The sequence below is a fragment of the Abrus precatorius genome, unplaced genomic scaffold (assembly GCF_003935025.1).
Source record: "Abrus precatorius isolate BTA unplaced genomic scaffold, Abrus_2018 Scaffold7, whole genome shotgun sequence".
Lineage (NCBI taxonomy): Eukaryota > Viridiplantae > Streptophyta > Magnoliopsida > Fabales > Fabaceae > Abrus > Abrus precatorius.
In genome coordinates, this window is record NW_020874417.1 from 30,176,623 (window position 1) to 30,199,704 (window position 23,082).

Sequence of the window (23,082 nt, forward strand, 5' to 3'; positions counted from 1 at the left end):
CATAATTTTATTATTACTTGAAATATACAAGTATAAATAATTCTTAATTTTTAAAAGTTTGTTAATTCATTAATAATTAATTTAAATACTATCTAAAAATAAAACTAAAATATTTTATTTTGTTCTGAATAATTATAAAATAATTTCCTTTAACATAAAAAAATTGAGAATATTGTATTACACAGAATTAATGTGCATCACATAAGTTTTATTAAATTAAAATATATTTTAACTAAAAAACGAGTATATTAGATGACTTCTTAAAATCTAATAATTTTATAAATTTAAAAAATAAATATTTTCATTAATAATGAATCTGTCACTACTTGTGAAGAAAGGTTTTTCGACTGTGTTTTTAATATTGTTCTCTCATTGCTCTCAGTGCGATAAGGATCGGCACCCTGCCCATTTTGGCTTTTAATCTAATTTCTTCACCAAGAGGAAAAAGAAAATAACAATGCTTTAAAATAGTAATTGCAAGAAGTTTAAAAAGTTTAAACAAATCTCACTAGATGAAAGAAGTTTAAAAAGGTTATACCTTAAAAAAAAAATCATACTTTCTTTCTGTAAATAATTATTTAAAAATAGTTTAAAAAAAAAAAAAACATCAAGAAGATATAAAATTATTTAATCTTTCTTTCCTGTAAATTAGAAAAGGATGAATATTCCTTTGCCATTCTTCAATCTTCTGCCAAGACCAACCAATGGAAGAAGAAACAGACGAAAAGCAAGAGTTAGAAGTAGGATAAATAAAATATATACAAAAGAATAAATGCTGTACAAGAGAAAGAAAATGTTGATATATACAAAATAATGAAAGCAGAGTTAGTGTTAGGAACAACACTAAACATTAAAAGCTCAAATAATCACAAAGCCGATCATACTGAGGAACTGATGCGTGAAATAGTTGCATCCAACCAATGTGACACCGAACCTAGCCACCGAAATTCCACCATTTCTTCTTTTTCTTTGTATGAGATGTGGGCAATTCTGAATATGAAATCACAATACAATCAAATTAAGATGCATTAGCACTTAGTAAGTTTCATCAGTGCTGATTAGAAAACAAGTGTAGCTGCTGCCTCTAAAATATTTCTTTTGGTAAAATTAAAAACATAATCAAAAGTGATTCCCTCTCTCCCTTCCTCTTATTACGTTTCTGGCCTTTCTTTATCTTTCAAGAAATTAAAGATTATCCAAAGAAGCTAACTCACTAGTAAGATTGAGATATCTTATGGAGTCGCATAATGAGGCTGACACAAAAAAATTAACACTTACAGCAATATTACATAAAACTGTAATAATGGCCAGCAAATGAATTCAAAATGAAACAGACTAGACCCATCAAAACATTAAGGGATTGTTTGGAAATGAGGGCCTTGGAGAAGATAGAGGAAATTTTTTTTATTTTAAAATAATATTTTTTTTCCAAATAATAGATAAAAAATGATATATTTACATAAACTTAATGTATTAATCATGCATTTATCATCATAAATGATATATAATTTTCTTAATTTAAAATTAAAAAATATGTCCTCCCCTCACATCCCCTCCAAAAACACTCTCCAAAGCAATCCCTAAAATAACTCACTAAGTTTCAATGTCTATGGTTCTTTTGTTAACTGCCACCCAGTAAACTTACACACCCCACCTTCGAAAAATATTGTATCCAAAGTGGGTAATTCAGCATTTCAATTATTTGCTAAGGAGATCTTAGCTACATGCCTACATGTTGGTAAATAGGATTCATGGCATAATAAATATTTTACCTCCTTCGGGATATATTGAGTTGTAATGCACCTCTGCCCAAAAGCTCAGAAATATCACTGCAGAAGTCACAAGAACCACAAACTTAGCATGTGGCTGAAACAGAACTTAAAATACTATCAGTACATGTCACTTTATGCACCACAGTCAACAAATTACTTTTCTATAGATAAGCAAGATATTACCATTTACAAATTTGGAATTTCATCTCTCTACGAGCAACCAACAAGTTGGTCCTCCAAAGTTATATATATCACCATATCAGTCCTCTAGAAAATTTGGTTACCAAATTAGTACTTTGAAAATTTAAAATATCACTATATTAGTCCTTCAAATTAGTCCCTTAAAGATATAAAATGTTGCTGTATTCATCCTTATGGAAGAATAAAACTAAATTGGTGAAAACAATAGATTAATTTGGAGAACTAAATTTTTTAAAGAATATTTCATGACGAAATCTTTGGAGAACTGAAAACGTAATGACCTAGGGACTAATTTGGTAATCAAAATTGTTGAAAGACTAATTTGATTTGTGTTACAACTCTAGAGGACCAACTTGAGGGTTTACTTCTATATATATATATATATATATATATATATATATATATATAGAGAGAGAGAGAGAGAGAGAGAGCATCCATTGACACACCAGGAGTAACTCTTTAGATTTGAACACCAAATCTCAATGTACTAAATACTAATACAATCTTACCTCTTCCAGATTTTTGTCTCTGTGGAAGAATCTCAATGTAACATGTGTCCTTAAAAGATGTAATAACAAAAATCTTGACACCATACTGAAAGGACAGAAGAGAAACGACCATATCAGTAAAAAATAAATGAGGATTTTACATAAACAAAAAGGCAATAATTACAAGTTGTCATCAGTTGAAGTCCCAGCTCATGACCTCGGTTTAAGCTACTAGTATACAACAGCCATGGTCATTTAAAGTCCCAAATCATTTTTTTATTAAATAACATTATAATTCCAATCATTTAAACCTTGGATAAGTCAGTCAGTAAGTTAACAAAAGAGCTGAAACCATTTGAACTTTTAAAAATGCCCAAAAAACCCACTGATTTTTGTTTTAACTGTTAAGAGGTCAATTTCCGATTCAGATAAACAATGCAGGTAACTTCAGCAAACTCTAAAACAACATCCAAAATCTTTTCAGAAGCAAATCAAGGGAATAAGCATCCATGAATTCAGATAGGTAAAGATTTCAACCTTGAATCAACTACATGTGCAAAGACACTAAGCAGTGTAACCAACAAAAAAAGAAAAGTAGTATAGAGAAGGCAAAAATAAAATGAAAAATGATTATTTCCTCATACCCAATCTGCAGCAGCCTGTAGCGTGACATGATCACCCCATTCACCACTCCTGATATATCACACACAGAAAGCCATCAGTGAATACAACTTATACAAGGACCATGGCATAATGAGAGATATAAACATACTTGCTCATCTTCTTCAAATAATCACTGTAACCCATAGGAACATAACCCGCATATATTTCTGGGTATGACTTGAGCTGATAAAACACAGCAAAAAGCAATTTATCAATAACAAGGACTACAAGGTAGCCAACTCAACAGTCAACACAATGTTGCAAACACCAACAAACCTGTTGAATAATTTGTTCCCGCACAAATTTGTGGTGGTCTGGAGAGCGATAGAGTTGATCTGATAAAGAACGAAACTGAAACAATACGGCACCAATAAGGCACTCATTTCTTTTATTAAGAGTACTAACAATCATGCAACATTAGTAAAGCTCATTAAAACTAAATTTAGAAATTTCAAGATATTTGGTTCTACAACTGCAAATTTGTCATGAACCATAATAATTTATATAAAAATAACTAAGTGGATGCTCGAATAAATTTAAAAAGTTACCGAATGGTTAAATTGCAATAGATAGACAAAATCAATAAAAATGTTTTAAACAGATAAACTGTATCATAACACTACAGAAAAAGGATTTTTCCCCCCAAAAAAAGAAGAAAAATAAAAAACATCTAATTCTGATGAACTTCAGCACGGAGTTTTATACTATCAATGAACCCTGTGGTCCACCTGTAAAGAAATCAGTTTGATTCTGATCCTGTTTACTAATAGTGAAAAGATTTTTACACTAATTATGGACAAAATTTTAAACATAAGGAAACTAAAACATTTTTATTGCAATTTACAATTAAATGGACAGCAGGTGCAGCCTAGGAATGTGAAGCCACACATTTCACAAAGGCTTGGCAATTAGTGCCTGCATCGGCCAACACAAGGTGTTTTTTCTGCCAAAGTTGCGGCTTTGAGGTGTGTTGAGTGCTGTGTTAGGCCAACCTCCCACCCCCCACTGCCCACACCATGTATGAAGTTATTTTTGCACCAGTTATTTATGTTATTACTTGGTTAAATTTTAGATAAAGGTGGCAGAATAGCTCCTATGTCTTTCAAGCAAATGGAATGATGGTTGGTTTCTAGGATGGAAAATACCAGATAACCACAACATTTTGCCGAGATTCCTTCCAGACTGAGTTGGCATCGGTATTAATGTGTGGTCCTCACCACTTTCTTTTATCCCACAACCACCCACCCTTAAATCTTGACACATTTTGGTTTGCATAGCATTACATTTGAAAGATTGTGACTGATTACGCTATTGGATTATTGGTCCAAATATATGTTTTAAGTTTTAATACAAGTAGAATAGTCAAGCAGGTTCAGGTTTTATGCCCATGAGTATCGAGTTATGAGTAGATTTAGGTGGGGTGTAAAATTTGAGATGTAGGGATGCGATGAGTAAAATCCATCCTGTTGCTAAGCCTACTTTCATAATCTACAACACCAATGTTCAAACATGTTTCCCATAATATATTTTATGAAGTTTCTAACAAGGATAAATAAATATATGGGAATTGAACTGCATCTCAGGAATAATCTCACTCATAAAGATAAAGAACCAACCTGGCAGTTACCATCTCCTTGAACCTTACATTCAATCAGATCATATAACTGCAATCTAAGAAAGACCAAACTCATAAATTTAGATAAATGCTCAATTACAAAAAAATTAAAATAAAGATAAGACATGCATTTTGTTCTAATTTAAATGCAAATAAGTGAAGGAAAAATAAAAAGGAGAAAGAACTAATTAGAACAACTTTTCTTGTTTTTGACTTATTCAATCTTGCTTGTCCAATATTCCCCTTTCTTGCTCTTACCCCAGAAGAATTGGATCAAAGGATACAGAAGGTTGTGAAGGACTTCCTGTGGTCAGGGGTAGGGGATCTGAAAAGAAATCATCTTGTTAATTGGGATTGGTGCTGCAGACCTTCAAATGAAAGGGGTTTAGGCCTGAAATACTTTGTTTTTAAAAAATTAAAAATATTGCTTTGGCAGCTAATGTGGCAATTTTTTTTAGAAACTAAATCATGAAGGCACCAAATTCTTCAGCAAATAGGTGTGACAATCTACTCAGGCATCGGGTGATTTAATGGCTGTTCCCTCTACACTTCTCCAGAGAAGCCATAAAAAACTGCAATAGATTAGGCAAGGGATTGGCAACATTGCTGTATTCCTAGTTTTATGTTTCATTGTTACATTTTATTTCCAACTTTTGGGGAGCTATTCTCATCTAGCTTTTACTTCTCTCTAAAAGATACCTTTCAATTTTAATAAAGAAAAAAAAAAAACAATAATACCTATACAATTTTTTAAAACTTCTTAAAAGCAAGAGTGACTAAGTGTAAGAGTTGAGCCTAATTGGATGAAAAATTTGTCTCCCCCCCCCCCCCCGGCGCACGGCAAGAGTTACATTAGCAAATTATTGACTATTTAGGAGAAAATATTAAGACAATTTGTGTGTGTGTAATGGGGACAGGAGGGGTGCGGGACAGCATTTAACATCTATCTACTAGAAAACTACTCAAACCAACAGATATAAAACAGAAAAGAAATGAAGACCTATCTAGCAGCCTTTGATGATCTGATATTTCTTCATCATAGGATGGTATTTTTTCATTGGTTTTAGGAATATGCTGCAAACATAAACAAGATAAGTAAGTGCATGAATTATTACTTAAATTATAAATCCATAACTAGACTGTAATATTGACAATACATCGCTTAAGTATGGTGTATATAAATTGAAATTATAAAGCTGCAGTTTTATATACAGCATATAATGCAGCACATAAATATTTGTACGTTGAACTTTGTTTCTCATGATCTGAGCACTAATTAATATCAATCTGATTCCTACATTTCTATCAAGCAATAAAAAATCTTGTTCTTGATAGACTAATAGGTTAAAAGCTCATCAATCACATTTTACACATGCAAGAATTTTGTGCTTGAAACTTACGAAAAAACACCCAAAAGAAGGCACAATTCAAATGGTAACCGATACAAATGGAAAAACTATAGCAAAGGATGAAATAGGATGAGTTTAAAATGGTAATCAAATGGCTGCAAAAAGCTACACTTACAGGAATGGGAACCATCTGGTTTAATCTTTTGCCAACTTCACCATCAAGAGAAGATTCATCCGATATTTCCAAAGACTGCCACAAGTCATCACTTGTAACAGGTATCTCTCCTGATCCAGAAGATAAACCAAAAACATCAATGTCACGTGCATCATTTTCCCTTCCACTTGGACCATAATTCTCCACTTCTTTCATAGTGTATGACTCGTCTTCAGAGTTTCGGCAAGACTCGTTGTCTACACATTATTGACAATTTATCATGACAAGTTTTAAAAATCCATTACAAGTAAAATAAAATAAAAACTGCAACTCCCTACCAAAGTTATAGTTTCCATTTGAAGAAGAAGGCCAATCTTGTGCATATCGCAATCGCTCATTCTCAAAATCTGATATTCCAGAAGCTCCCATGGAATCAAGTTGAGATAATTCTTCTTGATAAGCACGTGCAACAGCCTCGTCATTTTCCACATACACATCCTGACAAAAGCCTTCTCTAACATATTCAACTCGACTTAAATCAGGATCATATCGAGTTACGATACTTGGCGAACGGTGATGGGAAAGGGTGCAAACATCTAGGAGATGAAGACCCCAGCGAACAACATCAGGATCCATGTCGTGTGTTGCCATGTGCCAGCAAAACACATGTAACTCTATATAGTTCAGTAACCAACTTGATTTGCCTTTATGCTCCTAAAGTGTTCAATTGCTGAAAAACAACAGAAATTGGTAATCAAACTACATAGATGCAATGCTTTCACAAAAAATAATAAATCACAAACAAGGAAGAAAAAGGTAAAATGATTAGAGGATACTCTTTTTGTCTAACCAACAAAACACCATTCACAGCGGAAACATTGAAAAGCACAAGGCATGAATCATCAAATTCACTATAAACAATCTCAGATCAGAAGCTTCACATCTCCACATATGTCTCTCACATTTCTCAATCGAACCCAGCAATTCACAAGAAAAATAAAGGGATATCATCCACCCTTAATTCAATTACCATGCTTATTAAACATGAATCCAAAAACACAAAAAATAACTCTTGATTTTCATCCCCAATGCAAACGAACGAATCATTAGACAAAAAAAAAACCCTAAACCCTTATCCACACGCAAAATTCCACGATCACCCAGAAAAGAAAAATCAAAGAAAAGCATTTAAAAGGATTGCAAGAAACAGAAGAAAGGAAGGAAGAAAGAAGGGAAACCTTGCTAAGAAAAGATGAAGAAGTAAAGAAAGACGATAAAGATTAGAGAATGAAGAAAGGGATGGGCGAAGATCGTTGTTGAATGTTGAAGAAAACAAAGACACGAAAATGCAGAAAATCTGAGAAAAACAAAAAAGACAAATTTTTTGGAACCCGAAAATAAAATTATAATTACGAGACGAAATTATTTTCAGAGTATATACTCCATCGCTTAATTATTAGTATTATCTTTTATTCTTTAATTAATATTTATTCTAAAATGTTAACTGAAGAAAGTAAGTATTAATGGAATACAAAATAGTTACCTTAATAGAATTTATTGAATGCTTTTAAGATTGCCTTCAACTTCAGAGAAAAAAAATAGTTAGGAAATTAAAAAATAATAAAAAAGTATTATCAATTATTATTATTATTATTATAAAGTAAAAACATAAAATAAAAAATTATTATAAAATAATAAGTGATATTAAAAAAGTATTATTTTTTTAACATATTTATCACATTTTTTAATTAAATTTTTATTATTAAAATATTCATTATCAACATCTTTGCGGGTAAATTATACTAATTTATTGGATTTTTCAATTAAATTTTAACAAACTATTATAAATTGTTTTAAGGATAATAATATCTAGGATATTTTTCAAATATTTAAATTTTATTAAATAAAATAAATTTATAAAAAAATTAATGAGACAAATCTCAATTTATTAATAAATAGTATAAAAAAATACTTAAAAAATTACAGTTGTTTTATCTTTATTTCAGATTTTTTAAATATATATTTATTGACACAATTAAAATTTATAGGTAATATATAATATATTAAATTAAATTTTATTTATTATTTTAACTGTATGTTAAAAAAATGTTAAAATAATGTAATTGGTAAGAAAAACGGCGCCGCTTTGACAGCTAGCTGTCATTTCTTGAAATTCTGCAACCGTCACGATTCCTTCACTGTGAGAGTCACAATTTCTGTAACGTTAATGTCGCGTGCATTTCAATTGACATCATATCAGAGTTTTGGACTATCCCACTCAGGCATTGTTAATCATGTTACTTATTAAGTCATTTTTTAATTTCTGTATTATATAAATATATTATATTTTTAATAAAATATATTATATTTTTTTTATCATTTATCTTTGAGTTTATAGTTAAAAAATCAATTAAAATATATTAGAGGTACAGTTAAGTTGAATGTCAGGAAAAAGAATAATGTAACACGCGGAAACATCAAACGTGCAATAACATCACGTCACGCATCCGAATCTTAGTATTTACATTACGTAAGTCATATGTGAGCATGTGATGTTTAAATTTAGTGTCAAGATTTTAAACCAGAACATGCAACATTTTTAAATTGACGTCAACTTTATTATGCCATGCCATGCTTTAATGGTATTATTTACTCATAACTAACAAATGTTTTACTTAAATTATAAGAAATTTTTAATCTAAGTAACATTTATCGAAAATCAATAACCTGTATTATATGAAAATTATACATAACTAATTGTAATTAATAAAAAATAATATAATTATTTAAATTAATGATAAAAAGTAATTTGAGGATATAATAATTTATATATATATATATAAACATAAGATCTGACATGAAAGAAAAAACAATACAAACTAAATAGAACTAACATTTGAAGATAACAATTTCAGAATTTTTAAAATAAAAAAATCATGAATGCTGACGAAGTACAATGCCACGAGAAAAAAAAATAGAATAACAATGTTATCACATTTAAGATAAAACTGAAATTCATAATAAAGATTGATAATTTATGACATAATCATATTTCACATATTTGATGCCAAAAATTTAAATTATTATATATTACCTCCGCAAGTTATTATTATAATTAAATTTTTATTATATATATTTATTTTTATTCAGTTGAATGTCTTTCTTATTCCATGATACATGTCTTCTGAGTTTTTATAATAAAATTAAATTAATTTTTCTTGAACTAATATCTAACTAAAAGTAATTTTTATTTAAAAAATATTTTAAATATTTTTTTATAGATTATATTTGAAATAATTTTTATCTGGTAAGAGAATTGATGGGTTATCCTTAATTAGCCCACAGGATTCGGATTTTGGTGGCCCATTTAACATGTGAGCTTTATTAGCCTCTAAACCTCGATGTTTGTCTAAGCACACAGTAATGCTAAACCGAAAACAGACACAGGAAGAGCAATGGTACAAGTTGTCTGTGACGTGTGAACGTAACATGTTAACCAAAATTTGAGGCTAAATTAACGGAATATCTTTATTTCTTCGACAACTTTATAAGTAGCTGTCTTCTCGTTCGAACGTGGTGTCATGACTCTCCCTTTGGTGGGTCCCCCCATGACTACTTCACTTCTCATTCTCTCTTTTCTATTGCTACGTAACGCTTCCATGTCTTGGAAGCATAAGCTCGAACTAACTCAACAACATGTGTAGATGGAGGAACCATTTGTGGGTACCCATTGTGGTTTTGAGCTTGATTCTTGGGATGATACAGTGCCAAGACATGAATGACTATGATAACCAACTTGATAACCCTTTTGTTCTTCCCCTCATTACTCAGCTTGTCTATGGTCGAATCTCCAATTTGACATCACTTATCAGTCAACAAATAAGCACAGAATCCACTTTCTGTGTCAAAGACCCGTTTGTTTCTTTTTCTCTTTTTGCATCTGTTTGGTCACTTTGGTTGGTAATCTCTTGAGCTTGATTGTGAAAGCTATATTCTTGTTCCAGGGATGCTGATTGGAATCAAGCATTTAATTTTTCATCTGATTTGGGCTTCTTGGCATCTTGCATCAAGAAGACTAATGGTATGAACACTGACAATTCGAAACAAGTTATATATTGCTCAAGAAAAAGAAAAGACACATTTTTTAAATTTTTTCTTTCATTGGTCTTCGAGGATGAAAAATATAGAGATATTAAAACTAATATGGATGTAAATTGTAAGGGATAAATATTTCACTCTATTTTGATTTTAGTACAAGACAAACATGGACTACAAGAATATGTTTATGCTGGGACTATATATAGTTCAAAGTTAACAGAAGATCTCTCTGCTAAAACTGAGATGACTGGATGAGAAAAATGAGCAACATTTGAATTTCTGTTCTCTTCAAGAAATCTTATTCCCTCATGACAAAACTTTACTTATGCTTCGGATTTTGATGATTTAACAGGAGATATTGCAAAACGGTTGTGTACAGCAGCAGAAGTGAAGTTTTACTTAAACAGTTTATTGGAGGGATCTATAAGTGCCAATTACTTAAAGCCTAACAAGAATTGCAATTTAACCTCATGGCTCTCTGGTTGTGAGCCAGGATGGGCTTGTAGTGTTCACTCAAGCCAGAAGATTGACCTTAAAGATTCAGAGGAGATACCTGCAAGAACTTCAAACTGTCAAGCATGTTGTGAAGGCTTCTTTTGTCCTCATGGTATCACGTGCATGATACGTAAGTATAATGAGAATCTTTAACTTACTTTCTTCATTACTGACGACTGCAAATAACTTGTATGAGATAATACACCAACTTTTTATTAAACACTCAAGCTTCTTCAAGAAACTGTCTTATATTGTGCCAGCTAGCAAAAAAAAATTAAACATTTTCTGCTCTGAGAAATTTATAGTAGTGAAGCATAATGACATTATATGCAGCAATAAAACTAATGATTATCTGTATATCCCAAAAACTGTCTCTGATGCTACTATTCTTTCTTTTTTGGGCATTTGAAATATGGTTCTTGAAGCATGCCCTCTAGGTTCCTATTGTCCTCTTGCTACACTCAATAAAACAACTGGCGTTTGTGAACCGTGAGTTCGAATTCTGGCCCAGTGTTTTGTTTTGTAATTTTTTCCTTGAATTGTTGCTTGCATGTTATTATTAAATTAATATACAGATATATTTCTGCAGATATATTTATCAACTGCCTCCAATGCAACCAAACCATACATGTGGTGGAGCAAATGTTTGGGCTGACGTTAGTAGCAGTAGTGAGATATTTTGCTCAGCTGGATCATATTGTCCTACAACCACCAAAAGAATTCCTTGCAGTAGTGGGTATTATTTTGCTCTAACACTTCATTACTAGTACTAGTTTTGCTTATACCAAATTTGGATCCTAATATTACTAGTTTTGCTATATCCTCCTAAAACATTCTCTTCATACTTCAGAAAGAAAGTATTAAATGAAAAAGTAGATTCATTTGATACCTTGGCAATATATGAAAGCATCCAACATTGTCTTAATACTACACTTAGGAGTATTAGTAAGAGGATTTATAATTATTCAAGTAATACAAAGTGCTTTTTGGAGGAAATGGCCCTGCATAGCTTCTTACTATCCTCGTTATACTGTTTTATTATTGGGAATTTCTGAACATTTTCTCTTATAATTTCAGACATTACTGCAGGGTGGGTTCCACATCTGAGAAAAGTAAGATATTATGATTTATGAATTCTTGCGGCAATACATCTGTTTATAGGTCTCATATTTACTAATCGATTTCTAAATGTATATATGCAGAGTACATATGACTATTTACTGATTATCTTGTAGGATGCTTCAAGTTGAGTTCATGTAATTCCAACACAGAAACCCAAAATATGCATGCATATGGAATTATGCTCATTGTAAGTTATTTCTGAACCTAAATGTTAGGATATGAAATAGAAACAACGGGATATAGTAGCACTGATTGGAATTTTGTTGGTATGGACATTTATTAATAATTTGGGTATATTGGGGCATTTTGATAAATTGGGAGTTATTCGGTTCCCTATTTAAGGATTGCTTAGTACTGATTTTTAGGGACGTAAATAAAGAATTGAAAATTGAAAATTTTCCTAGACTTCTATCATTCTACCTTTTACCTTTTCTCTGTCTCCATCTTTCAGTCCCTCTCTCCATAATAAATTCCTTTCCTTTCTTACTTACCTGATCTGCATCACTGAGAAGTTGAACTTCTATTTTACTACATTGCATTCTTTTTTGTAATTGATCTTCAAAGGAAGAAGGACCAACTTTTTTGTGTTTAAAGTAGCTTGGATATGCACTCAGAAAAAATTTCTCAATATTTTATGGTTCCTGTTTTTCATTCGTTTTAGTTTTTACTTAATAGGCAAAGATGATTTATGAATCATGATCAATTCTTAGCATCATGTCGCGTAGAAAACATAGATAGACAAACGCATGCACACACACAGAGGGAGGCTGTGTTGGTAGAAGTTAACACTCTTTAACTACTTATGCAGGCTGCTTTGAGTACATTGTTACTCATTATTTACAACTGTTCTGACCAAGTTCTCACTACTAGGGAAAGAAGAGTGGCCAAATCTAGAGAAGCTGCAGCTAGAAGTGCAAAGAAAACTGCAAATGCACGCCAAAGGTGGAAATTAGCTAAAGATGCTGCTAAAAAGGGTGCAACAGGGCTGCAAACTCAACTATCGCGCACATTCTCCCGTAAGAAAGATGCAGCATATGTGGAAAAAGTTAAAATTTTGAATCAAACAACTGAAGCAGATGTTGAATTGTTGCCTCATTCACTACCTATTACTTCAAGCATGGTTGCAAGCTCATCTGCTATGCCAAAAGAAAAGGGAAAAGAACCCAGTGGTCTAATGGAGATAATACATGAAATTGAAAATGATCCAGATATTAATGACAACCTAAATACAGAAATAAAAACAGGAGATAAAAATGTTACAGCAAATGTGTCAAAGGGAAAACAACCACATACTCATAGTCAAATTTTTAAATATGCATATGCTCAACTTGAAAAAGAAAAGGCTCAGCAACAAGAAAACAAGAAACTTTCCTTCTCAGGAGTAATTAAAATGGCTACAAACACTGAAAAAAGGAAACGGCCTTTAATTGAGATTTCTTTCAAGGATTTGACTCTTACATTGAAAGCTCAAAACAAACATATATTGAGATATGTTACTGGGAAAATTAAACCAGGCCGCATCACTGCTGTCATGGGTCCATCAGGAGCTGGGAAGACAACATTTCTTTCAGCTCTAGCAGGAAAGGCATTTGGATGCTTGGTCACTGGTTCAATTCTTATAAACGGAAGGAATGAATCAATCCACTCCTTTAAGAAAATTACTGGCTTTGTGCCACAAGATGATGTGGTTCATGGAAACCTGACAGTGGAAGAAAATCTCTGGTTCAGTGCACAGTGCAGGTATACTACATTGTTGGACATTTTAATTGTATTATATTCTAAAGTGTTCAATTGTTCACTATCTTCACTCAAGTTAATGCACTTGCATTTGGCTGGCATTCTTGAATATACTTCTAAGTTCTAAGCATGATTGGAATTTAATGCAATTCTGTATCATAATATAATTCAAATGGAATATTCAAGTCATCAAATAGACTTTTAAATTTTCTCTTCATACTTTAATTTTAGATACTCTGGCAAGAAAAAATACTTTTGAATATCTTATCATCATCGTCATTGATGAGGTGTTTACCCGCTATACCAGTTTTTGTCTTGAGCCTTGCATGCCTTGCATGCCTTGCATGCCTTGCTGATCTCTTCTAATACTTGTACATATGATAATGCTGATCTTTGTATATGTGCTAATTCAAATGGATTTTTGTAAAAGGCTATCTGCTGATTTGTCAAAACCAGAAAAAGTTCTGGTTGTTGAAAGAGTTATTGAATTCTTGGGGCTTCAATCTGTGAGGAATTGCTTGGTTGGAACTGTGGAAAAGCGAGGGATCTCTGGAGGACAAAGGAAGCGCGTAAATGTTGGATTGGAAATGGTTATGGAACCTTCACTCTTGATCTTGGATGAACCCACATCTGGCTTGGACAGTGCATCATCTCAGCTCCTTCTAAGAGCACTGAGACGTGAAGCTCTTGAGGGAGTGAACATTTGCATGGTGGTTCACCAACCAAGGTCAATTTTATTGTCTTATTATGGTACATATTCCTTTTTGAATGCTCCTTGTTGGATCCCTGCATGGGAAACCATTTTGAAGACTCATCTCATATTCCATGTGTTAACTTGGATTTGTTAAACATTAAATTACTTTTCCTTTGATTTATTAACGATAACTTTCTGCTTCAGCTATGCTTTGTTCAAGATGTTTGATGACCTGATACTTCTGGGAAAAGGTGGTCTTACTGTCTATCATGGATCTTCCAAGAAAGTTGAAGAATACTTTTCAGGACTAGGGATCAACATTCCGGAGCGGATTAATCCTCCAGATTATTTCATTGACATTTTGGAGGGCATAGCAGCACCTGGTGGAAGCTCAGGACTCAGTTATAAAGACCTGCCAGTTAGATGGATGCTTCATAATGGATATCCAATACCTCTTGATATGAGACAGAATGCAGCACAATTTGATATGTCTCAAAGTGTAAATTCAGCTGATGAAATAGATTCCATTGGATCTGTTTATGTGGAAAAAACCTTTGCTGGAGAATTATGGCAAGATATGAGAAATAATGTGGAACTGAGGGGGGAGAAGATAAGACTTAATTTTTTTAAATCCAAGGATTTATCTAACAGGAAAACTCCTGGGATATTCAAGCAATATAAGTACTTTCTTATACGGTAAACTATCTAATGACCTCAATTTTTTCGCTAACTTGGAAGTCTCTGTTTTTTCTGATTGCTTGTTAAAATCTTCCTTGAGATGGGTTAATTTTTCCCTGGAGGATTACTAATTGCTTGTTTCAGTAGTTATTGTTTTGAAAGTGTAGCATGAACTGGACTTTGTTAATGCTGGAGATTCAATAATTACATTTCTTTCTATGACTTTATCGTGGTCCAAGGTTCTGTATGTTATAAGGGAAGTATGAAAGGAAAAATACAAATAAAATACTTTTTCTAATCATATGACGGTCAATTTCCTCATCATTTGCTTCTTCCTATTCCTTTTATTTTGGAAAAGGAAGCCAAAATCAATGTCAATATTTTAAAACAATATAACTAACTATAAAGGGAAACGAAAGTAGAACTTACCGCTGCTAATTATGTCAGAGTATTTGCTGAATGTATTTATAATTTATGTTCTCATACGCCATTTAGTGTTGTAATCCGCTACAGGGTAAACATTAGCTTATAAACTTCTGATAGAGCACATGTCTGTGCAATTGCTTTTGTTAGTTTCTGGTACTTACTCCATAGCAATGTTATTTCAGGGTTGGGAAGCAGCGATTACGAGAAGCTAGGATACAAGCCATAGATTATCTTATTTTGTTACTTGCTGGAGCCTGCTTAGGATCCCTTACCAAAGCAAGTGACCAAACATTTGGTGCAGCTGGGTACACCTATACGGTGATTGCTGTATGTAAGTTATGTAAAAATCATTGCAAATAGTCTACCACTCTACCCAACATTCATGTGGACAATGCTTGATTCTTATCTATTGTTGTGAATTTCAGCTCTTCTGTGCAAAATAGCAGCCTTGAGATCATTTTCTCTAGATAAATTACACTACTGGAGGGAGAGTGAATCTGGCATGAGCAGCTTGGCTTATTTTCTCTCTAAAGATACGATTGATCATTTTAATACAATTATCAAGCCCGTGGTATACCTTTCTATGTTCTATTTCTTCACCAATCCAAGATCAACTTTTGCTGATAATTATGTTGTGCTGCTTTGTCTTGTATACTGCGTCACTGGCATAGCATATGCATTGTCAATACTTTTTGAATCTGGTGCAGCCCAGCTGGTGAGTATAAGCAGACAGAAAAACCTTTACCAACCCCACGTTTGGTATATACTCATCACTATGTTTTCATTTCAATACTAATATGTTTCTGTTTCTTGCAGTGGTCAGTACTTCTTCCTGTTGTTTTGACTCTCATTGCAACACAACCAAAAGATAGTAAAATTTTGAAGGATATAGCTAACTTGTGCTACTCTAAGTGGGCTTTACAAGCATTCGTTGTTGCAAATGCTGAAAGGTAATTTGTCCAGGATGATTAATGATATACTGAATTATTAAATAATGGATTTTGACCACATTGAGCAATGAGGATGACTGCAATAAAAAGCACAGACATTGGTTAACATTTGATGGGCTTATTAAGTTGTTTTCATATATCTGAAAATTTATTATCAGTGTTGATGTGAAAAATACAAAAATAAAGAGAACAAGAAAGAATGATAAACAATTCAGACATTAGACTGTTAGTTAATTGTTAACAGTCATTCATATGAAGCTGGATACTGAACATGCTATTAATTGCTTTTATACTGCAGGTATGAGGGAGTCTGGCTCATAACTCGTTGTGGTTCCCTTCTGAAAAGTGGCTATAATCTTCATAATTGGAGTTTGTGCATATCCATCCTCATTCTTATGGGTGTAATTGGCCGGGCAATAGCTTTTTTTTGTATGATCACCTTCCGAAAGAAGTGAGGCCAAACTTAAAGCTACCCAAATTTTACGTTTCACAAATTTGAGTTGTACAAATTGGAGTACATAATAGGAATTATTACATTAGGATTCTCGTGATTTGAAGAATGTCGGATAAATTTTTTGGAGCTAAAATTGGTTAATATTGACCTAAATATGCAAGTTACGGTTAACATCATGATGTTAGATGTGATAAATTCAGCTTCAACAAAATCGAACCTTAAGATCCAAGTGTAGCCCAAAAAAAATAGCGGTGAGAACTAAAATAGTAAAGACACAGATACTGAATCAAGAAATTTACAATGATAATATTTATAATGTGAGGAAAAAAAAAAGATTTTCTGGTTTTTCGAAACTCTAGCTTTGTAAATATTGAAAGCCGGGGCCTCTTTAAGGACTGCCAGCACCGATTCTGAAATATCAGCTGCTTCACTATATAAATCTGATACGCCTTAATCTCATGCCGTGAGTCTATGTTTCAACTGCCAGCTTCAGTAAATTGCTAAATTAACCTAACAATATTAAAACCAAGAAATTCTAACTTCAGCATAAATATAAATGGTCTGATCTTATTATGGCTACAAATAATTGTCCAATGACTTAAAAGATAAATAGTACTATAATAAGCTTAAAGGAGCAATTATACTTGAATACCACCATGATAACATATTACCTAATCATTATTTGAGCATCTGTGCGATGGTCATTTCCAAATCATGTCACCCAGAAATCTTAGAGCTGGAACGCCTCTTATTTCAACATCAACAAGTGGTGCCTGGATCAGCACTAAACTAGAGAGTTCTGGATCATTCTGAATTATATCAAGGGCACGCATTTGATCCTGAAAAATGTTTACAGTGAGTTTTCACCTTTCAAATAAAAATAAACAGCACATGCGAGAGCCCACCCCCTTCTCAAGCTTTGAAGTTCTAGTTTGATATAAACAGCCAGCTATTACTTGTCTCGCTTATAGCAACATTATTATTAATTGAATTACATTTTAGTTTCCCATTCAGATTAAACCCACGCAAAAATAGAGAGTACACAGTCAAGGTACCTTTCTTTTCACAGCACAAAACTTGCAATCGGATGCAGATGGTGGAAGAATCTGATTGACAATTAGTCTCTTCACAGGAACATTTTCCTTCTTCAAGGAAGCACTCAATCTGGAGGACTCACTAACTGCCATGACCTTAGAAAGTAAAGACACAAATGATTAAGAACTACATAATGAAGCTATCTATCATTCGGTTAGTAAACGACAGCGACAAAAGTCTTTTTCCACTGAGTGAGATTGGCTACATAAATCAAACAGGACATTGTGTTCCATCAAAAAGCACACTGATAAGGCAGATTCCTTTTTTCCATTAAATGATTTAGCCGAATCTTATAGTGAAAGTAAATTTGGCAAAAAGATTAAGTCTGCTTCCGCTGTATACAGGAAATCACTGAGCTCAAGAGCAACTATAGATGCGTTTTTACTCCTATTCGCCCCTACACATGCCCAGTTCAATACACTTCTTTCTTTCAATTATTTTCCTCTCCTTGATTCTTTTCTTCTTTGTCAAAAGGTAAAAACCCAAAACCCTATAATTTTGCCTGGTTTCATTTTTGTTACTTGTAAAATTTTGATTCCCCTCAAAGTCTTATTCTTTTTGTACTCAACCCCAGAGCTTTTGTCCAGCACACAAATCTTCCTTCAAATTTGAAATTTCTTTTCTTTAAATAGGAAAAATTTACACACCCGTGGATTGTTAGTGGACAGCGGGAGGAGAAGGCGCTGAAAAGTGTGGGGGTGGGACTTCATAATTTCACATAAAGGAACATGTTATAATGGTAATTAGATAAATCATTCACAGAATGGAAGGGTTGGTGATACTACATTACAGGTCAATTCACCATTATATGCACCCGTTGTTCAAATATTATTCAGTTAGGGTACACATTTCCTCGCCATACCGTGGGGATTGTAACAATGACAAATTCTGTCGAATCAGTGTCACGAAAGAGCTCACGCACTTTTATCATCCTCTCCCTTAGCTTCTCCAATTTGTCAGCCTGCACCATCAAGATACAACAACCGCAATATCTTACAGCATATTAAGATGAACCTACATGCAACACTAGCCCCAGGTATAAATCTTACCGCATCTGGTTGAGTTCCTTCTTGCCCAAACACGGATTTAATTGCTGAGGTAGCAGAAGCTATCTTTTGTCTTAGCTGCAGCACAAAAATTGGCATCAATTACTGTAAGGATCCCTCTGAGATCGGAACTTGGGAAGGGAGTGGGGTCTGGTGATGGAGATGGGGGGAAGAGAGACCCTGGATGATGTCCTAACTTTTCACTCAGTAGAAGGAATATTAAATACAATTAACCATTTGTGAAGCATTGCATGCATAGAAATTTTGTTCATTTGTCAGTAAACCTTTTATTAAATCTCACTGAGTCAAGCATTTTTATGTAATGCTTGTCCAGACACAGATTTGTTAATATACAAGCATCAACAATTTAATATTCTGTCTGCTTCTTGCCAGATGTCATGTCAAGTATAAAGAGTTTTGAATCATTAATGAAAAAGATACAACAGAAGACAAGTCTTATCCCACTATGCGATGTTGTCTGCATGGATTATACAACACCATTAAACTTGGTCAAAAACTAAATTTTCATAAATCTAATTAATCAAAAGGTTTCTTTCAATAACTTTATTTATGGTTCTTTTGGGTGTCTTTCAACTCTTTTTTTACTGGACTAAAAGTCATTACCAATATTCCATGAACCAAAGGCAGGGTGGCTGAGTTATTTGCATTCAGTGCTTATAGCTCCAGGAACATAATCGTTTTATTTGAAACAATATCTCAGGCACTGCATAGGATATTAAGTCCAGTATTTTATCCATTCGCTTCTAAAGGAAGTGAATCAATTGTAATTCACATAAGGAATGAGTGTTTGTGTGTGTTGGGGGTAGGGGATGGGTTATTTTATCATAACTAGTAATCTTACCTTCAGTATCTTACCGATGGATGCATCCAAGAAATCAGGCAAGGACAACAATCGTAGTGTATGGCCCTGTTCAGGAATATGCATAAATCCTATCAGATAATGTCCAAAAACAAAGGGGATGTGACATATATATACATTATCTTTAGCTCACCGTAGGTGCTGTATCAAATACTATTCGAGTAAACATGCTATATTCCTGTGATTCAAGAAATTGCATAACCTGGCAAGAGGTTTTAAATTGTTAGAAGAGCACAAAAAACAGTTTATGGTATGAATAATTAGCAACGTAACAAATTATTATGGCACATAAAAAAAAAAGCATGCCTTGGCAATCGCAATAGCTTCATCCAGTCCAGGAGGGGGTGTATCCAGTAATTCTCCCAGTTTGAGCTCTCCCAACTATGTCAACCAAAAGATTAAACAACCCATCTTAGAAAAGCAGGCTTATAGTGGAGCAAAACCAATTATCTTCCAGCATTTCCTAGTTATAATGGTAATCTTGCATAACAAAATTCTATAAAAATTAAAACAGCTAGAGGTATGCAGTCGAGTGGTAAATAAAAGCATATTATATGTTAGTTTCAACATGATTTTATGGAGTAGAAACAAACTTGTTAAATAGAGTTTGTTAAATACTGATTCTAACAGAAGTTATTATTGTTTTCAGATTGATTTTGATTTACAGTGCTCTTGACCTGTCCTAACCCTCTGTATGTGTGTGGCACTTTTTTCCCTTTTTATTCTTTAGTACTTATAAAGAATAGGTTGTTTATCTTATTTATTTCATTGAGACATTGTACAAATAAATACAGCAGCCTGCAATATTTTAGGAAAAATAATAACTTCCTATTCCATTCTAGGATCCCTTGAATCATAGATTCTTTCCTAATTATACATTATACATAGCTGTACAAATAACAAATAAAATAGAATAAATCTCCTAAATTATTTTTTCCTAAATAACTCGGTTTCCCACAGTACTTAATGTCTAAATTAATCAGCTCTTCAAAGTTAATCTGGCTAAGAGGAGTTTTCATTTCAAAGATGTATGACATACAGCATGCCAATATCATGGCAGGTTGATAGCATATGAAACTATAGTTCTAATAGAAAATTTCTGCCTTTAAGAAAATTCATCAAACTATAAAATTCACATCACAAATATCCCCTTAGAAAAAATACATAACCAGAAATGCTGATGATAACATTGCAATAAAGCTTTACCTGGTCTACAATCATTCCAAGTCCCATGCCATCCATGAAGTCTTTGACACCAGTTCCACCATTTTTTTTAGTGGCATTTCGAAACTCTTCCCTAGCGTTCTCAGGGTTTATCTGCATAGGAAGTAAGGAGCTAAAAACTTAAGTAAAATAAGCAGGGACTGGTTTCGCATATTCTCATAAAAATATCAATCATCTCATCAAACAAATTAGATGCTAAATATCAGCTAATCTATTCTACAGCAATGGCAGCTTACTTCGAGAGCAAAAAGTGGATAATCAGGTCCTTCCACTGGCACCAATGTGCCTCCTGTCAAATCCTAGAATACAATAGGCAAAACTTGTGTTACGCTTACGGACAGCACAATACAACCAGATTTTGAAACAGCTAGTGTGCACGCATCATTAGAACTACAAGGAATGCAATCAACCTGAGCAAAAGAATCACTCAAAGAATGCGCAGGATCAGTGGAAACCACAAGAGTGGGGTGTCCATTATTGGCAAATTTAACAGCAAGAGAAGCAGCACAGCTTGTCTTCCCTACCCCCCCTTTCCCACCAAGCATGTAGTACTTCCTCTCAGTGCCAGAAACCATGTCATCAAACCCTGACACAGCTTCTGTGGGAGAAGCCACCGATCTCACTGACAACAAGAAAAGGTAGCAACCACAAAAATGTGTTAAAAAATACTCAATAGGTGTCTCAAAAGCACAAATTGTTTAAGCAAAGCACTCCCTTTTTTACCTTAAAGCATGCACTGCCACATCAGACAATCTCAAATTCAAAGCAAAAACTACAATCTATATTTCCTACGAAAGCAATAAAATGGATAAACAGCATCATCATTCATACACTACACAGTTGGACTAAACTGTGGTCCACTCTAAACTAGTAATATAAAAGTATACTGAACCTACTACCCATTTGATTAAAAATGAGATTACTGCACAAAAGATTATCAGAAAAATCACTAACATATATCCTCTTTCCTTTACTTAACTTACTTCCCCATTCTATACCTCCTTATCAATTTCTAATAACTTGTTAGCTTCTCTTATCCACATTACTTAACTAAATGAATAAAAAAAAAAATAACAAATCAATTAATGGCCATACACACAAAATAAATAAATAAATAAATAAAAATACTGGGCTAGGCTCATTCAGTTTTTAATACACCAACGGCAGCAAGTGACAATTCCAACAATATAATATAAGCACACGAGACAGAATAGATAACAGAATCACAAAAAAAAAAAAAAAAAAAAAAGATATATTTGATTAGTAAACTAAGGAAACCTTGAAATGACTTAGTGGGGGGTTTAGTGGAAGCACGAAACGTAACAAAGGTGAAGGCTTTAGTGAGACGATGGAACAGAGGTGGGGTGGGTGCGAAGGAAAGGACACCCTTCATGGCCATTGAATTTGTTATTCGAAGAGAAGATGAAATAACAGAGTGACACGCCATTCCTCTTACTACTTCGATTCTTCTAATCCTATTCCTTTTCTACCCACTTCGCCTATGGTTCTCACTTTGGTTTCGTTTAACTCTCTTTCACTCTCTCTTACGCCGCCTCGAGGGGTTCGGTTTTTTTTTTTTTCTTTTCTTTTCAAAATAATGGGTTAAAAACATGTAATTACTTATTTTTTCCTTTCTTGGCACAATGGACATAAACGAGAAAAGGAAGAAAACTTGTCATTATACATTTATATATAAATATAACATCATATGCACGTAAATACGTTTTTTTGTTTGATTGAAATCTAGCGATGGAAACAAAAAGAAAAAATGTAGCAATATTTATTAATAAAATGAAGTATCTATTGTGTCAAAATACAAATATATATATATATATATATATGTGTGTGTGTGTTTTTAAAACAATGAAAAGTACTTCATAAGATATACTAAAGTCTAAGCTAAGGTAATCTTTCATTTTCTAAATTTACTTTCAAAATAAA

At 33.1% G+C, this 23,082-nt stretch overlaps 3 protein-coding genes across 3 annotated transcripts; 1 reads left to right on the forward strand and 2 right to left on the reverse strand.

The window, feature by feature from the left end:
• Window positions 1-478: 478 nt before the first annotated feature.
• LOC113870874 lies at window positions 479-7,609 on the reverse strand. The gene is made up of 11 exons (XM_027507396.1): window positions 7,481-7,609; window positions 6,581-6,972; window positions 6,264-6,499; window positions 5,740-5,813; window positions 4,741-4,795; window positions 3,401-3,475; window positions 3,234-3,307; window positions 3,106-3,154; window positions 2,483-2,567; window positions 1,773-1,829; window positions 479-990 (listed from the first exon to the last, which is right to left on the reverse strand). Exons 2-11 carry the CDS (start codon window positions 6,891-6,893, stop codon window positions 935-937), a joined length of 1,074 nt encoding a protein of 357 aa, XP_027363197.1. The 5' UTR covers window positions 6,894-6,972; window positions 7,481-7,609; the 3' UTR covers window positions 479-934.
• Window positions 7,610-9,838: 2,229 nt separating this feature from the next.
• LOC113873146 (ABC transporter G family member 28-like) lies at window positions 9,839-16,897 on the forward strand. Its single transcript, XM_027511144.1, has 14 exons — window positions 9,839-10,156; window positions 10,247-10,323; window positions 10,693-10,965; window positions 11,261-11,324; window positions 11,425-11,571; window positions 11,913-11,947; window positions 12,071-12,144; window positions 12,766-13,697; window positions 14,125-14,421; window positions 14,593-15,084; window positions 15,675-15,823; window positions 15,918-16,207; window positions 16,309-16,442; window positions 16,741-16,897. Exons 1-14 carry the CDS (start codon window positions 9,939-9,941, stop codon window positions 16,895-16,897), a joined length of 3,339 nt encoding a protein of 1,112 aa, XP_027366945.1. The 5' UTR covers window positions 9,839-9,938.
• A 124-nt stretch (window positions 16,898-17,021) lies between these two features.
• Window positions 17,022-22,714, reverse strand: LOC113872057 (ATPase ARSA1-like). The gene is made up of 12 exons (XM_027509278.1): window positions 22,420-22,714; window positions 21,552-21,763; window positions 21,378-21,440; window positions 21,124-21,234; window positions 20,224-20,298; window positions 20,051-20,119; window positions 19,900-19,965; window positions 19,041-19,115; window positions 18,854-18,952; window positions 17,952-18,086; window positions 17,568-17,735; window positions 17,022-17,406 (listed from the first exon to the last, which is right to left on the reverse strand). Exons 1-11 carry the CDS (start codon window positions 22,586-22,588, stop codon window positions 17,598-17,600), a joined length of 1,212 nt encoding a protein of 403 aa, XP_027365079.1. The 5' UTR covers window positions 22,589-22,714; the 3' UTR covers window positions 17,022-17,406; window positions 17,568-17,597.
• Window positions 22,715-23,082: the final 368 nt, after the last annotated feature.